General features: G+C 32.1%; 1 protein-coding gene across 2 annotated transcripts in view; it reads left to right on the forward strand.

Annotated features, from left to right (window-relative positions):
- Window positions 1-24,204, forward strand: part of ATG5 (autophagy related 5) — a 124,583-nt gene extending 100,379 nt beyond the window's left edge. The window contains exons 7-9 of one of the 2 annotated variants that reach the window (XM_031964467.1): window positions 6,729-6,846; window positions 7,147-7,222; window positions 24,025-24,109. In XM_031964467.1, coding sequence (XP_031820327.1) covers window positions 6,729-6,846; window positions 7,147-7,190 — 162 coding nt within the window. In that variant the 3' untranslated portion in view covers window positions 7,191-7,222; window positions 24,025-24,109. Of the gene's footprint in view, window positions 1-6,728; window positions 6,847-7,146; window positions 7,223-24,024 lie in introns of both variants that reach the window. The other variant, XM_003769327.4, reaches the window with a different exon arrangement.
- The last annotated feature ends 311 nt before the right edge of the window (window positions 24,205-24,515 follow it).

A 24,515-nucleotide genomic window follows, 5' to 3' on the forward strand; every position in this document is an offset into this window, starting at 1 on the left:
ATTTATTTTTTTAGAATGATGATCACTTTGAGAAACCTGAAGCAATGTAAATGTTACCCACATATGGTTTTGAGGAATTATGAATTTGTGGTAAGATCTGAGCTCATTTTAAGGAAATATTGAATGATTGGTTATAATTTGAAGACATTTTAATTATTTCTAAGTACTTTGTTAGTTTAAGTTCTATTTATGATTTTGGTATTAGTAAGACTCAGATATGAAAGACAGAAATTTTACATTTTTCTAAAATGCAGTTTCTCCACACTTGGAAATTATAAGGTGGTTTTGGTGTGGGCTGAACATATAGGATAAATTTAAGTAGTTTATGTCTAATGAGAATTCAAGAAGAATATTTAGGAAGTTAAGGAGTAGTCTACTCTTTAGATGTAAAGATTGGAAACAGAATGATATTTGAGATTAAAAACAAGCATTTGAAAATGAAAGAAAAAACATACATAAACCACAAAATTTGGTTTATCATCTGGGAAATGTCTGGGTAATTGACCTATAAAATCCATGTGGCATTTGAGGTAATCTCCATAAAGCATATACTAAGAATAAATATGTAAATAACATTATGACCAAAATTGAAAAAAAAATTTAATTTCAGTGTTCAAAAAGTGTTCTTTTTTTTAATTTACAAAGCTAGCTTTGTATCTAGAGGATACAAATTTATGGTAGCTTAAGTCATCTATTATTGCCACTAATGAACACAATTATATTTACTGTATATAGTTGTACATATTGCCCTGAAATAATAAGTGTAAAACACAAAAGTTCTGAATTTCATAGTACTATTTTTTTTTTTTAATATCCAGATAAATGAACACAGGTCATCAGAGTCTTGGGCACTGGAAAAAAATCAGGTGATACTAAAAGAAATCAGATTATATCCCTTTAAAAAAAAAAAAAAAACAATGAAACAATATGTTTTGTATTTATTAACTTCTTTTTATAAAAGACTATGTAATGATTTATAAAAATTATATTTTCAAACCAAGCTGAAATTAAACTTTGTTCTTATTACAAATCTAATAAAAATAAGAGAAGACTCATATGCACAAATATAATGCCTTGAAGAAAAATAAATAGCTTAACAATGACCAAGGAGAGGAGGGGATCAGTTATAGAACAAAATTAAAAGAAGATAGGCTAAGAGCAAAGAACAGTGAATAATCCAGACTTATTATAACCAGGGGTTCTTGACCCTTTTGTGTATGTCATGGACCCTTTTGTGTATGTCATGGCCCCTTTTGGCAATCTAGAGAAACTTATAAACTGCTTCTCAGAATAACGGGTTTTTAATACATTAAAAAACAAAACACATAGGATTGCAAATGGAAACTATTAAAACACAGTTATCAAAATAATAAAAAACAATTTATGGACCCAAGTAAGGATGCCTGAACTAGAACTTAAAAAGAAGTTATTAATTAGGCATATAAAAGTTTTAGAAAAACTAAAATGGTGTCATTGGGTATCAATGTTCATATTCATTCAGAATTGCAGAATTTTAATTCTAGAATGATAATTTGCCTAATAATCTTCTTAATTTGCAAGTGAGGAAATTAAGGTCCCCAAAAATGATGTGTTTTTTTTCCCAAGACCACAAAGAGTTGCTGCATAAACCATGTAGTCCAATGTTCTCATTTTACAGATGAGAAAATTTGATTGCGGAACCTAGGTATCCTGGTCAGATACGCCTTTTGAAACACCATTTATTTTGTCAATGTTTATTGAATCCCTGTCATACAAGGCATCATTCTTTTGCAACATTTTTGTTTCCTTATAATGTATCCAACTTTTAAAATATTTGTTTGTTTCTTGTCTCTCCCATTAGATTGTGAGTTGCTTGAAGGCAGATACTGGCTTTAGCCTCCTTTTGTATCCCCAAGTTTCGCTAGTGCGCACTAGCCTATGCTTAATAAATGCTTATTGACTAACCGGTTGAAAAAAGGAGACTTAGCAATAATGAATCTCAGCTGCAAAGCTGTAATCATAAAAATCATTTGGTACTGGCTAAAAAACAAGAAAGTCTATCTTTAAAACAGATTAGGTACATGATGTACAGAAACATATATAATAATGTGTCTGATGAACCCAATCACCATAGTTACTAGGATAAGTTACTTGTTATTTGATGAAAACAGTTGGAATAAGTAGAAACCAGAGTGGCAGTAATTAAGTTAGATCAAGATCTTATACAGTATACCACATGTCTGCATTTCTTAGTTATAAAAGGTAATATTCTAAACATCAAAAGAGCACAGAAGAATATACCTTTCACAACTACGGACAAGGGAAGGATTTATTGACCAAAGGAAAGAAAAGGTCATAGAAGAAAAATAGACAAGTTTGATCACAAAAATGTTTATGCACAGTAAAAATAAAAAGAGAAGTTATAAAAATTTATATAAAAATTTAGAACTTTAAGCAGAGAATGACATGACCAATCATAATTCCAGAGTACTACAATTCTAGCAGTATCCTGACAGAGGAAGGAGATATATTTGGGCACATAGGCCAATATAGAATTTTGTTTTACTTGACCATGCATTTTTGTTACAAGAATTTTGTTTTTATTTTTTATTTTCAGTTGGGGAGAGAATGGGAAATTTATATATTGTTATATGTTAAAAAGAAAAGCAAGCTCTGTGTAAGAGTGACATTTTCATATATAATGCTGTCTTTTGGTTTTCATTTAAATCTATTTTCCCTGCCATCCATAACCCTAAAAAAGGAGAGAGAGGAAAAAATGCCACTTGTAATAAATATGCAGAGTCAAATAAAACAAATTCTCCAATTGACTATATCCAGGAAAAAATCTAGGGGCAGCTAGATGACACAGTAGTAGATAAAGTACTGAGGCCTAGAACTGAGTTCAAATTCGACCTCAGACACTTACTAGCTGTGTGAAAAGTCACTTGATCACCTTTGCCTCAGTTTCCTTATCTTTACAATGAACTGGAGAAGGAAATGCCAAACCATTCATTTTTGCCAAGGAAACCTCAAAAAGGGTCACCAAAGGTTGGTTACTGTTGATATGACTGAACCCCCCCCCCAAAAAAAAAAAAAAAAAGCTTCATTCTGCACTCTGAATCCCCCACCTCTCAGGATTGTTTCATCATGGTTCTTCTAGCATTGTGATTGGCTACTACATTGATCAGAATTCTTAAGTCTTTCAGAGTTGTTTGTCTCTGCAATGTTGTTATTGCATAAATTGTACTTCTAGTTCTGCTTGCTTCATTCTGTATCTGTTAATACAAATTTTCCCAAATTTCTCTAAAACCAATTTCTTCATCATTTCTTTTTGTGTATGTTTGGGGTTTTTTGTTTTGTTTTGGCAAGGTAATTGGGTAATTAAGTGACTTGCTCAGAGTCACACAGCTAGGAAGTATTAAGTGCCTAAGATCAGATTTGAACTCAGGTCCTCCTGACTCCAAAACTAGTGCTCTCTCCACTGCACTATCTACTTGCCCCTCGTTTCATCATTTTTTATAGCACAATAACATTCTATTACATTCATTCCCCAGTTGATGGTCATCTCCTGAGTTTCCATTTCTTTGCTAATTATCAGTGTAATGATCAGCCATAATTCCAAAAGACTAATGATGAAATGTGCTACCCAGTTAAAGCTAATGCCTTTACTTTAAGATTATTTGTATTTCTTTTTTATTTCTTTCCCCCCTCTCTCTCTCTCTCTCTCTCTCTCTGTCTCACACACACACACACACACACACACACACACACACACACACACACACATCTTCTTGTACATAATTCTTTGTTGTCTCCTCCATTAATACTATCAGCCCCTTGTGTCCTCACTGCCTGGCACATAAGCACTTAATAAATGCTAGTTGACTCTAACATATAGTCCAGAAGATACATGTAGTTTTAGGCATGGCAGATGCGTGAATTTGTTTTGCTTGATTATGAAAAATTTTAGAAGGATTGTTTTTTTCTTTTCTTTTCAAGTTGGGGGATGGTAGAGTTAGCTTGTGATTATATTGCCAGAAACAAAAGGGGGTTATTGAAGTATTTTATAAAATGCACAGAAAAAGATTGAGAGAGAAATGTGTAAAAAAATGTGTAGAGATTTACAGTTTCACATAAAATGCTTTTTTCTGTCCTTTGTTATATGAAAATATTGCCCCCTTTCTTGGTATTTGTTAAGAATTAAAAAAAAAAAACACCTAAATTACATCTGATGTTAACCTAGAATGTGTTTTATTTAACTTTAACTTTGTTGGTATGTATGGTTAGCTAATATTAGAAACAAAGCTTTTCCCAATATTACTTCAGCTTTTATTCATTCATCTTTGTGGATATCAAAATTCCTTAGAGTAAGTACTTGTTCCTAGAAATAAGCTGAAGCTAATGACCATTCCATAATTGTAAGCATATAAAAGAATGTAGGTTATTTAGTGACTTGCCAAAAAATACTTGGGCTTTACATAATATTTGCAAACAGCATTCAAAGAGAATTTATCTTTTACTTGTTTCCTAAATTATTTGATGGGCCAATATTATCTTTGTTCAAGGTGGGGGAAATGATGAAGAAAGAAAATAACTACCATCCTTTTTGTCTTACTGTCTTGGAATATCTCTTAAAAGATTAATACAAATGTTTGTAAAAGTAATATCTACTTTTTAGTCAGTCATTAGATAGTCATTCGTTCTGCAATTAATCATAGAAGATGTTCTACCACATACAGTGTTTTTCTTACGAGGCTCAGATGATGTTTGTCATGGCAAGTTAATGGTGTTCTGTGGAAGTCACTGAAATATTTTGTATATTACCAGATGTCTGTGTTTTATAACTTGAATAGTTTAACAGTATTGTAGATCCTGTGATATATCAACTGATATGATAACTTTTTGATAGCTTTTCTGTCTGTCATGCTATGATTCAATTCACTTTTAGTTTTACTATTTATTACAAAGCAATGTTTACAGATTTCATTATTATGTTAAATCTCTTGGATTTTTGCCCTCTTAATTAGAAGAGCATGAAAATAGGAAAACTTGTCTTTTAAAGTATTTCTAGAAAAACCTTTACTCTGCAAAGCCCCAGCAATAACTTCATGGAGGGTGTTGACTAATAGAGAATGAGTTCGTTTTTGCTTGTGAAATCTTTGGAATTCATTGCTTTTTAGAAGTAGCTAAGTTTTACTAAGTTGTATCTCCCAAACAGTAGATTTTTCTGCCTTTAAATTTCTTGTTTGTTATACTTATAATAAGTATCCTCCTAGGATACTAAGAAGAACTAATGTGACAAGCATAGAGAGCTTTGTAAAACTTAAAAGTGGTATAAATACAACTTATTATTAGTGATAATAATTTTTATGAGGTTATTTAAGTGAAACAATGTTCTTTATAAAAGCAACAAATGTTAATAGGACTTGAGCAATTTTTGTACATTATATATTTTTTAAAAGTTTCAGTTATAAGAAATAACACAATTTTGGTGCCATTTTATTTGAGGAAGGGTTTTTTTCTCCTCTTTATATTGTTCAGATGTAACATTAATATTATTATTTTTTAGAACATCTTTTCGTTAGCAACACTAAGACAGCATAAGTTTTGATAGTACTTGCAAACCTTGGCTAGAGTTTGGAACCACACAAGAGAGTTGTGGTTAAAATTTTTTCTCAAGAGGGTAAAATGTTTTAATTTTTTACTAAACCAGATTTTCCTTTTCCCTATTAGCATGTTATTACACTTGACTGTACTTTCACATTTCTTACTACCATGAGAGAAAATGGCTAACACATAGTTGTCTTTACCCGAGTCTCCAGTTCCCTGCAAAAGATTTACTTGACTGCATTAGCCTCAAAATAGGATGCTCTTTGGTTTTATAAAATTATAGTTTCTATTGTTTCAGCATTTATACCTCCCTCTCCTTTTTTTTCATATTAATCACCCTCATATTTGCCTGGATACTTGTAACCTAGCTAGGTTTATCTCAGCTAAACTCTGCTGCCCACCACTGTCAAGTCAATTTTCTTAAAATGCTTTCGTGATATCATTCCCCGTTGTTATTACAGCATCAAGCCCTGCAGACTTGGCATAAAAATTGAGAATGGGTTTTTGGAGTCACTGAATATTTATGAAAGAATATTTATGATGTGCCTACCAGATATATGATCTCAAGCTGGGAAGATTTGCTAGAGTTTTTATAGAAGCTTCCTGGATGTGTTGTTTTTGAGGGGGGTTTTTTAACTATTGCATTGAATTAAAAGATGGTAGTAGTAAATGTCCAGGTAACAAAAACAGTTCTCTCATCTCTTTCTAAGAAAGTAATAGTGAAGTGATGCAAAGGACTTGTCTAAAAGTAATTTTGAGTGCTTGAGTATTTGAAATAGTCACTTCCTGCTTTTTCAGACTTTGTACCATCTTTGCTTATATTTCTCCTTTGCGGGTTTGAGGAAGAAGTGTAATATTTTTAAACAATGTGGCAGTTTTTAAAAGAAGACTTTGTAGACCATACTTACAATAATGTTTAAAATTAATAAAATGCTAAGCATATGACATTAGCAAGTTATCTCAATGTAAGTAATATCACAGACTATTTTCCTTTTATTACCATAATTTATTTCTTAAAATTAACTTGGAATTTCTCATTGTATCAATTTGTGAACAACAAATATTTAATTCTTGGAGGGTTTTTTTTTTTTTTTTTAATCTTTTATATTCTCCCTTTCTGTTGTTTTCTTTCTTAATAGGCAACAACTGAGCGACCTTTCATTCAGAAGTTATTTCGGCCAGTTGCTGCAGATGGACAATTGCATACATTAGGTGATCTCTTAAAAGAAGTTTGTCCTTCTGTAATTACTCCTGAAGGTAAAGTATGATCATCATTCTTAAAGAATTTCCTTCATTTCTAGTCCTCTTAAAAAACAAAACAAAACTGTGCTTTTCATTGGCATTTATGAATAATTACTCTATCAATCCAAAAATAGTTTTCCTATTTTCATACTTAGGAGATATCCTTTCAAACAGAAGCATCTACTCTCATCTAATTCATATTTAGTAAACTTTTTTTCACTAGATCTTTAAAACAATAGAAATAAACTACATATATTTTGGACCAGTTTTTAACAAAATTAGATGTTATTTAATTTTTTTTTTTTTTTTTTACAGCTGTGATTTTCAGTCTTATTTTAAAATTTAGCAACATAAATTAATTCTTAGTCTAAATTAAACAGATATGAGTGTGGTAAGTTGTCTCCTTCATTTGAACTTTATTATTTTTAAATAAATATATCTATTAATATATTAATATTGAATTATACAGTTTTTAGTAGTGTTGATATATAAATTTCATCAGAGGTGGGCACAGAAAATATCAACTCAAGTTTATACACACACACACACGGTATTTAATAATTTCCTTGTAGTTTTTCTTTATCTGTTCTTTATTTTTAGAAAATCTGTAATTGATAAGTAGCCAAGTATAATAACCTGAGATTAAGAAACCTTTAAAGTATGAACTGTTGATATTTTTGCTAATATCCACACTATTTAAGCATAGCACTTAGTAGATATTAAGTGCTTATTAAATGCTATGAAATTGAAATACAGGTTAATCTTGTCTTGAAGTCAAGACAATCACAACTTCTTTGCCTATAATATATTAATCTTTGTCTCCTTGTATTTGTATTTTTAAATTTAAATTTATTTGTTCTTAACCTTTCACCTTTCCCTCCCTTTCTGAAATAAGGAAGAATAGATAAAGAATTTTTTAAATATCTCACACCTGGTAGATTTGCTGATGGTCCATATGCATATTTCAGTATGATAAACAGCTTAATCTTTTTTTTCCCCCCTAAAAATTGAACCTATAATTCTAATAAGTTTCAGGATTTCAAACATGAGTTTTAAACTTTATTCAGAGTTTAATTATGAGGTCTTGTATCAGGAACATCAGATTACTTTCTTATCTCACTTGACATTTGAATATTAAATTATTGATATAAAATTTGCCTTTTACTTTCATATTTGATTGCTTTTGTCTCAATATAAATTAATCACATGAGTGAAGAAAACAAAAATATATCACTCATATAGACAGTAATCTTTAAGGGATATTTGAAACAGGGTATTTAAATGACAAGAAAAAGAAAGCTAATTAAGTCTTTCGATAAATGAGTTGAACCAGAGAGAATACAGTTAGGTGTTTCTGTTTTCTTTATCAGCTCTCTTATATATTGATTGAGTGGCTCAAAGCTCTGACCTTTATGATGTCAGAGAGACAGGTAGGTGTGTGTGTGTGTGTGTGTGTGTGTGTGTGTGTGTGTGTGTGTGTGTGTTGGAAAGTAATAAAGAACAAATTTTAAAGTGTGAAATTTGCCTTGGAAGATACATGTGTTGAACATAAAACAAATCACAGAGGACATAAACCTAATCTGCTGGTTAAAGATTTAGTGAAACTGATATAGAGAAGAAACTTCTAACTTCTACTTAAAATATCACTTTAATGGATATTCTCAAGGACAAGTTCCTCCATTTTATGTTTTTCCTACTTGTATGGTCATAGAACCATACATATATATGTATATACACAGTATAATTATTTACTTTATTTTTCCATTTATTATTATATTTCCATTTATAGATCCTTTTATGCTGAAAAATGTGTTTCATATTTATGGCTACATTATCCTTTCTTCCATAATAATCTGTTAAGCACATGATATTTGTTTGAAACCTTCAAGAGTTGTCATTTGAACACACAAAAAAATGCTGATGCCATTGATCAATGCCAGAAAACAATAGGAGGTAGGCAATTGCATCTGAAAAGTCCTTACCTTCTCATCCTAAATTATTGAAATTGTTGATCATCATACATCATTATTCTGGATTCTTTATGCTGAATTTTCTTATACTGTTAAAAATCTATCAATATTTTGTTTTTTACATTACAACAAATATGAACTGTAAAATTTTACTATCTTTTCTATGTATTTATAATATTTGATTATTAGGAACTGAATTTGTAATTTGTATCACTGTATCTTAAATGTACATTAAATCCTTATTATTACTTCATGAAATATGTACATCATTCATATTCTCATATTGATACTGTAGGAATGCTTTTTTGGTTGATTTCTCATTTAAAATTTTAAATTTGGGTTTTTTTTTTTTTTTTGACAATTGAAATGTTAGTTGGGAAATGTCTGGTAACCCATCATTGGATTCTGGCTAATATTGATCCTGGCTATCTCTTTGTACTGTGATTTCTTTCTGTTGGCTCTCTGCCAGAGTATTGATGATTTTATAATATGAACAAAAAACTTTATCTGTAATCAGTTAGATTTAAGTTATTTATATATATATATATATATGTATATATATATATATATTTTATATATATATAGGTATATATAAATCATTCTAAATGTGTAACCTTAAATTAGTGATTTATATATTTTATTTTTATTTTTTAGGATTATGTTAAAGGTACTTCGGAAAAAAACATTTTTTTAAGTCAAAAGTGATTAACAGTCTAAAGTGTTTGTTATATAATTCCAAGACAACAGAAGTTGTATAATTTCCTTTCAGAAACATCATTGACCTTAGTTTATTTAGTTGATAAGGTTTAAGTTTAAGGAGTAAAAACAACAGTAGAACTCATAAACCTCAAAAAAAAATCTATTTTCATATTTCATGTACTGTGTTTTTAAGAAACTCATCACCAACTAATGCTTTTATTAATCAAATTAATTATTTACTGTTCAGGTGCCAACAAAGGCATCTGCATGACAAGATGCCAATCATTTGGTAAAAAGCTTCTTTCCTTCTTTATGTTCTTGTATTACTTGATCTAGTTGTTCTTTCATAGTTTTTGGACTTAGTCTGAGAAAGATTGCACCTTATTGAAACTTAACCTAATTTGTTTATTTAGCTTATTAAAACAGTAGCAAAATTCTGTATTCTGTAAACTGCATCTTTGGTTCTTCCCAGTGTAGTTCATTTTGCCTCATAGTTGCCATTTTGGGGAAAGGCCAAATCCCTTATAAAATCTTTATGGAATTAGAAGAGAGAAAAGAGGAATAGAATACAGAGTGGTTATGCATTTCATATATTTCATAAAGTTTTAAAGCTAGAACTATTGCAACTCTCTCATTTTACAGATGGTATCCAAAGCAAACTGAGTGATTTTCCTACTTCCTGGATTAACAGTTAATTATTGGCATACCTTGGATTAAAGCATGGGTGATTTTTCTGCTATGCAATCCTTCTTTCTCCCTTTCCTACCATTCTGTTTCTTTGGATACTCTAAAATATTTATTTTAACTTAAAAATAACTATCATTCTTTGCAAAGTGGCTTTTATCTAATGCTTAATTCTATGGCTTAAAAATACTTGGCAAATGATGGGTCAGCTAGGTGGTGCGGTGGATAGAATGCCAGCCCTGAGTCAGGGTTCAAATCCAGCCTCAGACATTTGACACATACTAGCTGTGTGACCTCAGGCAAGTCACTTAACCCTCATTGCCTTGTCCTCAAAATATATACTTGGTAAAGGCACACAAAGATATCATTAGAAGATAAAAAGTAACACAGTTTCCGACATTAGAGCATCCTATGATATCTCAGCCATTCTGCAACCACTGTTTTTCATTTGTTTTAAGTAGTAGTGTATGTAACTGTTTATACTACCTTTGTTTGTATTTACTCAAATGGTGGGCATGGTTATCCAACTAAGAGAAAAGCAGTATTTCTTGGCATAAATGCCACCAGTAAAAGACTCCTTCCATCTCTTTATATCTCTAACCTTATTGCATTTAGCCATTCCTGGAGAACAGCCACAGTGTGACTCCTATTATGCTCTGTTGGCCACTCCCATCTTTAATCCACCACTCCTTTTTTTCTGCTCAGGTAGGGAAATTCCAGAGGTAATGGGTGGGTACCTTTTAATGCTGGATTGTTTTTTTTTTTTTCCCTCTCTTTCTTAACTATTGAATAGCTGTCCCTGAAGGTTACATCTTTCAGGGGTATAGGAATGTATTTCACACTTTGTAGAAAACTAATCTCTTTCTACATTTTTAGAATAACTTGTACCCACCTTGTTAGGGTAACTTGGATTGTTATTCTTTCTTTTTGCCATTTTTTGGTGCAAAGTGATTTTATTTTCAAGATCTATGAGAAGATCGAAAACACTGACACAGTACACTCCTTAGTTCAATACATCCAGGGTGTTGGCAAATGGCAAGTGTTCTGGCACACCTGGATGCCTCTTCAGTTTGAAAGGGAAAGACTTGAAGATTGGGTGTGAGTGGCCTGACTATGATCACATGATAAAAAAGAGAAAGTGCTTCATAAAAGTCATATAATACCATTGTCTTTTATTTCCTGTAGTGAATGATTCAGTGAGGAAGGAATTTTATTTTGATTCATCATGTGAAAATAGGATTACTAAGATTTAAGACCTGCTGCAGGTCGCTGTTTGAATAACCATAATGGGCTGCTTTGTGTGTTTCTTTTTCTATCTTGTAAGTGACTGCAGAATCTGGTTAAGTTATAAATAATAGAAAACAACATCAAGGTAAAGTTAGGTAAATTATTACCTTTGTAGTTTCAGTAGAAATTAGCATGACTCGGACAGCCAAGCATCCATACTGTATCAAGAGCAAACTCCCTTGTCCTTCTTATTTTCCAGTGAATAGATCATTCTGTTTGTTTAGGTTCATAGAAGAATCTATAATTTCCACTCTGTTCTATTTCTCATCTAATAGTTATAACAAATTACAGAAGTCCATTAAAAATTTTATGCCAGGAAATCAGCTGATCATTCTGCCTGTTTGATAATCAAGAAGTCTCCAATCATTTACTTTTTAATGTTATATTCACTTGAGATTACATAGAAATAAAGTTATATTAGATTGTATGTAGAAGAGACATACCTTCTGTGGTAAATGAACAAGAATTTCTGTATTTCTTCCATCATTACATATGCTTCAGTTAATATTTTCTATCTCACAGATATGGCATGGTTTTGAAGGGTCTTTACCAAGGTAGTATTTAATTATGTATTCCCCTTTAAGCACATAATGAGCTCATATAAACACCACTTAGCTATATGTAATGTTTTCTACCAACTGTCCACTTATGAGAGGAGGAAAGAGTCTATGGAATGTTAATATTATTTCTTCTGCCATTGATGAAAAAGGACAAATAATCCAATCTAATTTGCTTTGAACAAGTGTGTTTAATGAAAGAGACAGTATAGAGATTGAATACAGGGACCAGATGACTAAAAAATGGCATTTACTTGGCCACTGAATTGATTTTGGGGTTTTATATTTTTCTATCTAGACTTAAGGTTTCATTGGTTCTGGGAACTTTTATTTGGGAACTCCTTCTACTGATGCAAATCAGCAGTTGGTCTATAAAGTAGTCTAAGAAGAGAAGAAGGATTAAGTGTTTTCTATATGCAAAACACTTTGCTAAGCCTTTTACAAATTTTATGTTATTTGATCCTGGCATAAGTACATCTCTTCCTAAGATAGAAGTCTGTGTGAATTTAAACAAAATTTGATAACTGTATTTCAATATAATTAATTTCCTTTGTAATATCATATATTTTGGGTTTTTTGCATTTTAAAACATTATCTTGAGAAGGAGTCTATAGGCTTGGTCTTGCCAAAGGGAGATTGTGGCATCCCTACTTAGGGAATTGCCTGGAGCACTGAATGAGACCTACTCATGATAGCTACCAGTATGTGTCAGTGGCCAGCTTTGAACCCAGGTTTCCCTGATGCCGAGGTTGGCCTTGTTCCTCTTTAACAATAGTGTCACTCTATTATAGATGTAAAGTTGTCTTTTTATGACCAGTAAGAGAAGTCAATCTCTTTGCTTGCACACCAAGCTTTCCTGTTTCTTTTGAAGGTGCTACCGTTCTTCCAGTCTCCAAGACTGGTAATCCTAATATTATCCTTTACTCTTTGCTGCCCCTTACTCCACATGTCCATTTAATTTCCAGATCTTTCTTTTCATGTTTCCTTATCTCTCACATCTGGCCTCTTCTCTTTATTCACACATCCACCACCTTCATTCAGACACTCTGCATCTCTTGCCTAGATCCCCCTTCTTTAATCTGTGTACAGCCCATCCCTGACACCACTGCCAGAAGGATTCTCTTTGGCCACAATGCTGATCACACTACTACTGTATGTATTTCATAAGCTCCAGTGATTCCTGATTGCTTCTAGAACAAAAGGCAAACTTCTCTGTTTGCTTTTGAAGCCCTTCACAACATGTTCTTGCCTTGTCTTCCCTGCCTCATTATACATTCTCTCCCTTCCTGCACTTTATGATCTAACCAAACTGGCCTTTTCTGTGTTCTTCACTGTCCCTGTCATTTCCGTGCCCTTGTAGAGGCTGGGCCCCATGTCTGGAATGCACTCTGTTTAACCCTGCCTCATAGAATCTTAAGCACTATCTTCTTCCATGAAGTCTTTCCAAATCCTCTCCAACCCCCAATAATAAATATGGCTCCCTCCTAATTGGCTTTTATTTTTTCTCTTTAGAATTATTCCATATATACACTTATATGTGTACTTTCTTCCCTGTAAATTCTTCAAGAAAGGGATTGTTAATGAAGTAGAACAACAAATTACTGGCATTTTTAGCTTGTTCTGTATATATTTTTAAAAACCTGATACGTATGGAATAGCTAGGTAGCACAGTGAATAAAATACCAGTCCTGGAGTCAGGAAGACCAGAGTTCAAATTTGGCCTCAGACATTTGACACTTACTAGTTGAGGGACCCCAAGCAAGTCACTTAACTCCAATTGCCTTGCTGCTCCCCCCCCCCAAAAAAAAAACACCTCATGCATACAAAACAGATTCCACTCTGCTTTAATACAAGTTTAACAGATTGTTAGTTAAGTCACAAATTGTTGTATAGAATTAAAGATTGAAAGCTTGATTAATGCCTTGTAATTGGACTTGGATCCAGTAGCAATCTTACATAATCATCCCCGTGATACTCCTTATACAAAAATCAATAGTCTCCTAATGTAATGTGCTACACATTCATGATGTTTCTATGATTTATTCTCAATCATCATTTATTGATGAGTTTTCTCTTGTAGTTTGAGTTTTTTTCCTAAATTAAAAGAATTATTCTAATTTAAAATTGACACAAGGTCAAACATATTGAAAATTGTTAGTAAATTTATTTTGTGTCCCTCTGCCATTGCCATTAAGGGCTATATTAGGAGATAGGTTTTCTAGACAGGGAAACAACCAAGCATAGTTCCATCATCTCAGTAAGTTTAAAAACCATGACCTAGATTATTTATTCTCAAATATTTTCATCCTGGAAATTCTTTTGCCACACACTGTGATTTTGAAAACCCCATAATTTCCTCTGTGCCTGTTTCCTCTTCTGTAAAATGAGGATATTTTCTTTCCTACCCTCCTTGGATGATTGTAAGGATCAGATGAAAGATTATTTTTGAAAGTATTAAGTGCAAAGTGGTATTATTTGTTCCCAAAAGAATGTACACTTCAAGGTGTGACAGGAGCTGCTAAGATTTAACTTCACCCTTTTTCAGAAACTAACAGTTGGAAGTTATATTCTCTGTGTTAAGGATATTATTGAAGGTATAGCTTTGGGTAATTATAAAAACTAGCTAAGACCTCACCATTGAGAAGTGGAACTGAGTATCACCTGGCCCACTAGCTACACTTGGTGGCCCTATATTTTAACATTTATAAGGCTACATTCTTTTTTTGTTGTTGGGGAGGGAAGGAGGAGGCAATTGGGATTAAGTCACTTGCCCAGGGTCACACAGCTAGTAAATGCTGTGTTTGAGGTAAAATTTGAACTCAGGTCAGGGCTGGTGCCCTGTCTATTGTGTCATCTAGCTGCTCCCTAATGCTATATTCTAAATGTGATGTAAACTATGAAACCATAGTTTTAAAATAAGAACAAATATATTTTTAATGGTTAGTGGTTAAAAAAGAAAAAGCAGAATTAGAAGCAGCTAAGTGACAGGAACAGATCACTAGACCTGGATTCAGGAAGATCCTAACTCAGATCCAGCCTCAGAGACTTAATATCTGTGTGAATCATGTGACTCTAAACTTAGCTTTTGGTTTCCTCAATTTCCTCATCTGTAAAATGGAAATAATAATAGCACCTACTTCCTCACTCCAGGATTATTGAGAGATTAAATGAGATGATAGCACTATATAATTTCCCCTGTCTTTAGGGAGCTCACACATAATAATTATTTGATATTGATATTATTTTTGTTTATGGTTATTATTTCAGAATGGTTTGAATAATCTATCAGACCATCTTAGTTTGAGGATATTTAAAATTGGTTGTTATTGCCCTTCAAATTTGAGGTCTTACTTTGTATTAAAAACGAATCTGAAAATAAAAATTCCTAAGTCTGTGCCTCATCTACCTTGTTTTCTTTCATTCAATCTCCGTTTTCATTCCATGCTCTAAAATAGATATATAAATGACTCTGATAATCTTTATAACATATTTCTGTGATGTTTTAATCCAAAGACATTTGTATTTTCTAAAAGCACATTCAGAGGAGCAATAAAATAATTTCTGCAATTGTTCTGTGTTTGCAAATATAGCTAGATTATTTAAAAGGCTTACAAAATACCTGTAACATAAGAACTGACTTTTCATCTTTTCTCTTTTCCAGAAGTGCTTTTTTTTGCATAAGTTATAGCTCATTTATTATAGCATTAGAAAATAATTGTCTTTAACCCAAGTACCAAATAAATGGTTGTATAGTAAAACTCATTAATACATAACTCAAAATTGCATTAAGATTTTCCCTCTGCTCTATATTTTTAAAAATGTAGACCATTTAATGTACAATTTAATAGTGTAAATATGATTATCAAGAGGTGGTTTAACTTTATTATAATATACATTTTTCATGTAGTCTCATAGATTAGAGCTGTAAGGGATCTTGGTCATATAATCAATCCAGTCTCCTCAATTTCCACATGAAGAATCTGAGGTTTAGAGAAAAAGTGAAATAGAGAATAAAAAAATAAGTCCAAGATTATATAAATATTGATAGAGTCAGGATTTGATCCTAGATTCTCCAAATTCGGTTTCAGTATTTTTTCCACTAAAGCAGGCTATAGAAGTCAGCTTCATAACATTGATAGATGTTCATATTTTAGAATAAATATTTTATTTTACTTGAAGAGTTCATTTCATTGGGGGATCTAAATTTTTGAGGTTTACTGTCTTTCACTTTCCTAAGTTCCTAAGTTTTCCATTTGCTTCAAGTATTAAGATAAAAACAGAAACAAAAATACATAAAAGAATTTTTAACCCTCTTAAGTTGTAATTAACTTTTACCACAGTTTGCAATTATCAGAAAAAGAAAGAAAAAAAGAAACATGTTACAGTATAAGATTTTTGAACTTAATAATAAATTTCTTTTTCATAGTCTGTATAATGCTAAATATAAATATTTTTATTTGGTATAGTCATCCTGAAAAGATTTTATAAATGGTTTTTTAAATGTATTCAAAAGTATCATAGATTTTTAAGAATCCTGTTGAAAATGTTAGCAGACTTTTAGAAAAGGAGTATAGAAGGGAGAAATCTGTAAGAAAATAGTCCAATACATGGAAAGTGATAACAAATTTATGTAATCTATAAGTGTATGTGTTCATTAAGATGTATAAAATCCGGAAAAAGTAAATATAAGTATTTTAGAATGAGTTTATATTTCTCTGATAAACAGCACTCTCCTTCTGTTTGTAATCACAGGATGAAAGCTCTGTAAGCTTGTATATGTACATTTTTACTGCTACATCATGTAGCGTGCTCTTAAGATTGAAATCTCATTCATTCCCCAGGAAGCATTTCTGTCTAAGATTAATTGCCCTTTTAAAATCAGTGTTTGATGTATTCCTTTGACTATATCCTGACATGGTTTAACCCTCCTTGACCTGACCTCACTGACTATTACCCACCATGGCTGAGGTAAAAACCCTTCACTGTGATGTATGCATGTACTATATAGACTTCAGCCTGTGGGTTTTCACATTGATGGATTCAATTAGTCAGAGTTTTACTGACAAATGAATAGTCGAGGTTAAAGAATTTGTCAGATACTGAAACAAACTGTCCAGACATAAGTTAACCAAATAATTCATCTACATTTATTGTTTTGTCTATCAATTTAAACACTTGTTCTGGAATGTAAAATGATGTCTTATAAATGGTATTGAACATCCTCAAATGACAGGTTCCATAGTTCCTCATTACATTAGAGCATAAAAACACAAGAGATGCAAAGAGAAACATACTGATTGTGGCCATTTCATGTTTTAGATTTCTTTCTTCCATATTCACTTAGTCTAGATTTTAAACTTTTATTTGAATCATACTTTAGTTTCATGATAAATTTGGGATTTTTTCTTAAACTATGAGGTCAGCATGTTTATTCACTTTTTATAGTAAATGGGCAGCTAGGTGGCTCCGTGAATAGAGTGTTAGGCCTAGAATCAGAAAAACTCATCTTCCTAAGTTCTAATTTGGCCTCAGACACTCACTATGTGACCTGGACAAGTCATTTAACTCTGTTTGCCTCAATTCCTCATCTGCAAAATGAGCTAGAGAAGGAAATGACAACCACTCTAATGTATCAGCCAAGAAAACCCCAAAAGGGGTCACAGTCAGACACAACTGAAAAACAATTGAAGAACAACCAAAAAATGTAATCATCCTGCTGAAATTCTAGCTATCCATCTCATAGTCATTTAGTATTACTTGATGAAAACTAGGTTTAAGTGAAAAGTGTAGCTCATGAAGAAGGGGCGTGGGGTGAAAGTCCTGTGCCCTCAAAAGTAGAAATTCCTGAAGTAAATATTTATCATAATAAGAATCATAACCACACATACACTCTTTCAGAAGAGAAACTATTTAAGAACATTGGAAGGCTAATTTCCCAATTGTGATTTTTCTTTGCCTATTCATGATTTAACTTGAACATAGTACATAAACAACATGTCAAACAATATGTGATTTTTATTATAATTCAAATTAGTAAAGGCATTTTTCTACCATTGTATGGTTACAGTAGCCTGTGTATCAATTATGTGTTTACCTCTTAGTAAAAATATTGTTCTTTAGTCATTCAGAGTCTAATTCTCAGAGTCCTTGATTTACGTGCATTCTAGATAACTGAATGTATAGTTTGGGATACATTTGGGGCAATATGTTCTGCTTTCTACAGTTATGGCTATAAATGTGTTTGTGTCTATGAGAAGTAATTGAATATATAATCTTTTCCCTTAAAATCAAACCACTAATTATCTTCTCTTTCATCCATTTTAGTTAGGAAATTAAGTTGAATAGAAATTTCTTTCTGTTCAGACAAAAATCAATCTTAAAAAACTTTAGAAAATTATGAAATCCAGTTTCTTAGTTTTAGATGAGAAAGCCAAGTCTTAGAGAGATTCTTACTTCCTTTATGACACATATTGAATGACAGGAACAGTAATAGAATCAACCCCTTCATTCCTCATATAGTGTTTTTTCTACCATTCTTGTACTGTCTTCTCCTTTTTCCTTCTTTTTGTACAGTTTAATACACAAAAAATTGCTTATTTTAACATTACATATTATCTTATTCAAAAAGAGTAAATGATTTTACATGTATAAACTATTTTCCTACTCTAGTAATAAAGCTAAAGTTTATTAAATTTTTCTTACATTTAAAGATTCCTCTCTCTTCTCCCATCCTTAGATATTATATGCCCAGATCTTTTAACTGTCATTTTTATATTAATAGAGCAGTGGTGATAAATAAATCCTAGGTCCAAACCACAAACTTGCTATTCATAACATAACATAACATAAACAGCTGTTCAGAGTCTTCCTTGTAAATTTCATTCACCTATTTCAGTTTATTTTGTATCATTTTAACTTAAAAATCCCAAACTTTATTGCTATTTGTTTTCCATTTTGAAAAGCAAAATGTCATGATTGATAGAGATTCTAACTTTTTTTAAGCAAATTTTTTCACATGATTTGCTGCCTAAATGTTGACATTAATTCTGTCTTTTCTATTTTAATAAATACAAAATGTTTCTGGCCTTTATTTTCTTTTTTCTTATTAAAAAAAAACTCAAGTATTTATGAATGACTGTACTTGGTGTAATTAAGTATATTGGGGTAGTAGCAGTTTCAGGTTCATATTGAAATGAAGAACAGTGGCCTGAAACTCATATCAGGAGGCTCGTTCACTCGATTACTATCTCAAGCATCGGTCTACTTCAACATTAAATTGACTTTTAAAATAAAAGTAAACTGAGTGGGTGAGATGTGGAGTAACATTTTTATCCTGAGTCATTTGTTTTATACTGATATTTTTCTCATCTCTAAGTAGTAAATTCTAGATTCTCACTTTGAAACACAAAGCAACATTTACCAAAAATCCAACTTAGTTTTATAATATGTCTTAGTGTTTCTTCTACCATAATTTAAAAAAACAAAAATTCTACTAAATATCTTCCAATCTTTTTAACTAGTATTGTTAGTCTAAAAATGACCTGTGATGCACTGTTGTTGCTTTTGACATTTTGATTTTAAAAGATTATAGCCTCTGTGCTTTTTTTTCTTGTCCTGTGACATGTTTAATTCCTCTCACTCTCCCTTTAAATTTTGTAACCAAAATATTCACTCAGTACAGTAACCCTCTGTGGAAGCATTCATTTTAGCAGGTTTTTCTTTAAATAACATAGTTCTATTCACAAATCAGAGATTGTATATTATAAATTTGCACTCTTCCCCACTAAGAGTTTTCCAAAATATAGATTTTAAAACAATTAGTTAATAATAACAATAAGCTAATAATTGCCAGGGTTCTCAAGTTCATTATATGGTGGGAGATATTTCTTTAGCAAAGCATTTCTTTTTTAAGTGTATAAACTCAATAATTGATATTATCTGTTTCTTTTTAGCATTCTGGGGAAGATTGGCTTGTAGTCAGTAATCTAGGGAGTCACTGCTAACTGGCCTCCATCTAAATCGATCATAAATTTTCTTTGACTTTCTGACCCTAATAATGTTTCCCTACCTAATCTGTTACAGTTACCCCACTCTGAGTCTGATGATGAACTCTAAATGCCTCTGAAGGTACAGCTCAGTGATAGCCATTTGTACAAGATGAAAGGTGACAGTTTGTCTTTTAGACACAGCTTATGAGTGGATTGTATGGTAACCAATATTCTTCTTTTTCTAAAGGATAGTTAATGAAAAAGTGTCAACTCCTCAGGTTTTAGATAGAATCATGCATCAAACAGGGAGTCTTTAAAAGTGACTTTGGCTGGAAGAAAAATTTTGTCAATAAGGAATTCATAGACCACTACTACTTCCCCTTTTGACTGAATTATTAATACGGAGGAGTGATTCTGAGAATATTAAATACTTCTAAGAAATTCAATATAATTATTGTTTAAAATTGAGAAAGAAGTGAGGTAGAAGTGCTTTAAAGCAGTATAAGAATAAAACCATGGCAATCTAGAACTGTCTTGGAATTAGTCATAGGATTGTAGAAGGTCAAAACTGAAAGTTAACTTCAAACATCAACTTGTCTGGCTTACCCTTACTCCTCTTTTACCTCCTCCCTTTCACCCCTATTTCAGTAGACACTATTTTGAAAGAAGAAACTGAAGCTCATGGATATTGAATGGCTTTAGCATGGCAACACACTTAGTAAGTAATGGAGTTAGATTCCTTGAACCTAGAACTTCCAGGCTCATTTCTATTTTTACTATGCCACACTGCTGTTTTAGACTTTTTGGATCTTGAAGGATTTGCTGGTTTAAACATTAAAAGTACATCATTATTTTAAATGATTTGGGTAGAAATCTTTCACTTGTGACCTTAAGCAAATCATTTAACCTCCTTGGGCATAAGTTTCCTCCTTTGTTTAAAATAAATAAATAAAAATAAAACGGGGGGAGGAGGTTAATGAGGAAATTGAACAAAATGGTCTTTGAAGCTATTTTTCACTCTAGATCTGATCCTGTGATCATAAAATGTATTACATGCTTCCCTGCCTTGTTAAACCAAATACAACTTCACTTTTTCTTGATGACTCTTGGTTTTCATTATGAGTGACATTGTACTATGCTTTGATATAGACAATGATCCAATAATAATATTAAGAGTTTCCCATGTTCAAAGTGGCTACAGACTATTGTGTAGTTTTGTATTGTTTTTAATCATTTTTTGATCATTTGCCCTCTTTATTCATCTTGCAATCGGGTTGCCAACTGCTAGTTTTGTTCATTTCATGATATCTTCCCATCCTTGTTATTACTTCTGATGCATTGTGGCCTTGAAAACTAGATAACAAAATTTGACAGAATTCTGTTCATAATAGATGTTAAATAAGATCAAAAGGGACTTGCCCATAACTAAAAAGGTAATGTGATGCAATAGTTGGAGTGTAGGACTTGAAATCAGGAAGGACTAGGTTGGAATCCCACCTCCGACCCCTCTCTGGGTAGATATGGACAAGTCCCTTAACTTCTTTAAACTTTGACTTCCCCAACTATAAATGGGGAAGATACTTCCTTCCTTACAGATTGGTTTTGAGGCTCAGAGGAGCCTGAAACATAGAAATAAAGTGATTTTTAAAACTACTTAAAGGTCAGGTTTTTCTGTTTCTTGACATAGCACCCTACCAAACTACCTTTCTGTCTCTATGGACTTTTAACAACTACTTTGGATGAGCAGGTGCTTTTTTCATATGCTTCTTGATTCTCTGCTGGGTTTTTGACTTTGGTTTTTTTTTTGTTTTGTTTTGTTTTTGTTTTTTTAGAGTGTGGAGTTGTTATAATAAAAAGGCTTGCTTTAGGTTGTCTTTTGATAAATTACAATTTTATCTTTTGGAAGATCTCATAGCCTTATAGACTGTTAGAACTAGAAGGAACCCTAGAAATGATCCCATTCAGCCTTCTTATATTATCAAAGAGAATAAGAAAGCCTTGAACAGGGACATGATTGGTTTCCAGCATCACAAGTATTAAATGGTAGAGCTGATATTCAAGCCAGGGTCTTCTAAATCTAAGTTCAGTGCACTTTCCATTATACTATGCTTTACTTGGTCACATTGCTGCTGTAATTTAAAAAGGTTGAGACAAATGTTTCAATGCATGTCTGTCTCAACATGAGAAGTCATTTCACCTCAGTTCACCACAAATACAACTCATCTCATGTAAGTTTATAATATTTTATGCTTCTGTCATTTTAAGAAGTCATTTTATGAATTGACAATTCATCACAGTCGTAATGCTATGGGACAACATGAAGGTGTCTTATTTGATCTTTTTCCCCTTACCTGCTAGCCCCACCTAGGCACATTCCTATGGGTTTATTTAATAAATTGGAAGGAACTTTAACATAAAGGACTTCTAAATTCATCTGCTTTAGTAATTTTCATTCAAACTAAGATTTTAAGATTCCAGGGCCGTTGTCTTCTCATATCCGCTCCCCTCTTTGACCCTTTTATGAAATTTGAAAGCTATTTCAGGATAATGAAGCTGTTGTTCATATTGTCTATGCTCCTTAATGTAAGGAGTTGAGTGAATTCTCCTTCCCTCAATCATATTTTCTTCTTGAATATGTACGTAGGGACTGAGCCTTTTTGATCCTAAAAGAAAAGGTGACTCAGCAAAAGAATCAAGGTGACCAGTTAAAGGATTGATATCTCTTTTTTGAGTTCTATTCCATTTTTGTGATGGACATCAAAGCATTGGAATATTTCCTAAACAAGAATTAATTTAGTATAGTAGAAAGCACATTGGATTTGGAATCAAAAGACCTGGGTTCATAACCCAGATTTACTAAACATGTTAACATGGATGGATCACTTAAGCCACATTTACCTAGTCTATAAATAGAGATAATAGTTATATTACCTACTTATCTGACAGGAAATTTTGTAAATTGTCAAGCACAATATAAGTACTAGTGGCTATTATTTGTCTTAAGAGAAGGCACTGAATTTTTAAATTATTAAAACAAGATTATGTTATCTGTGATCCTCTATTCATATGTTTCTATGAGCTTTACTTATATTTTTATTCATAACTATATATGATCTTTAATTTCAGTGAATAAGTATATTTACACATTCATTGAATGACTTTTATAGACTGAGCATACTATATATGATCTTTAATTTCAGTGAATAAGTATATTTACACATTCATTGAATGACTTTTATAGACTGAGCACTACTAAATGAATAGGGAATCCACAAGAAGTTTATAGTTTCAAAGGGATGTTGACATGTACATAGATATATAGCAAGAAAACACTGTGGCATTAAAAAAAAAAACTGGCATCAATGAAACTTTTATTTTAAAAACCAAATTCTATTCATATTTCCTCTTAATAATAAAAATTCATTTTAGCCCTCAAGTTTCTGTTTTAGGTAACAAGTACTGCTGCATTTCAACTTTCTCCATGTCCACATAGTATAGTGTACTGAGTGCACAAGGGAGAACTAGAAGTGGGTGTCAAAAACATAAAACCATCATGTGTCAAGACTTCCAAACAACTAGAAATCCCTGACTCAGACACTTAAGTTCTAAGTATCTCTTATTTTAATATTTATAGTAGCAGGTGTTTTTAGGTGTAACTGACACAAATTAGGTCGATGAATACAATGGTCTATTTTCTTCTCTATAGTTTCATTAACGTCAGTCTTCAGTGAGCCTAGTAATTAAGAAAGAACTAATACTTTCACATACAATAACAGAATTTTTATCAGGATTCATTTTAACCCTCAAGTTTCTGTTTAAGTACTATAAGCACTGTACCATTTCAACTTTCTCCACGTCCACATTTCCTGCTATATAGTCATGTCATGTTGAAAGATGTAAAAATCCATTTGATTCACTGTTTTCAGAAAGTGTTCAACTGTGTTTATAGGCAAACATTTTGACCGTCCTAATTTTTTGTTTGTTGTTGCATTTCTTTCTTGGAATTAGATGGGGTAAAGAAGAATCAAATTATGATTCATGGAATTGAACCAATGTTGGAGACACCCTTGCAGTGGCTAAGTGAACATCTCAGCTACCCTGATAATTTTCTTCATATTAGTATCATACCCCAACCAACAGATTGAAGGAGAGATTCTATTCGCCTAAAAAAAGAATGAGCATCACCCTTAAACTGGATCAACCAGAGCATGTCAACCTTTTCCTTAAGTCAGATTTGGTGGAGGCAACCTGACCAGAAAAACCTCCTTGCTGCAATGCAAGCCAGACAGGAAAAAAAGATCCCATGACCAGATAAGGGCAGTTGGGCTGGCCTTCTCTGCATCACCACTGCTTTCCTCCACTGCCGTCATTAAACCTCAGTTGCAACATGAAAGACTTTACAGGACCATTGCAAGTCTTCTGTTTTCTTGTAAAATATAATGCTGAAACTCAGCCTAAGAAGCAGATGGAAATACATGCCACTTGAATTGTATTTCTGA

This window comes from Sarcophilus harrisii, chromosome 4 (assembly GCF_902635505.1).
Source record: "Sarcophilus harrisii chromosome 4, mSarHar1.11, whole genome shotgun sequence".
Classification (NCBI taxonomy): Eukaryota; Metazoa; Chordata; class Mammalia; order Dasyuromorphia; family Dasyuridae; genus Sarcophilus; species Sarcophilus harrisii.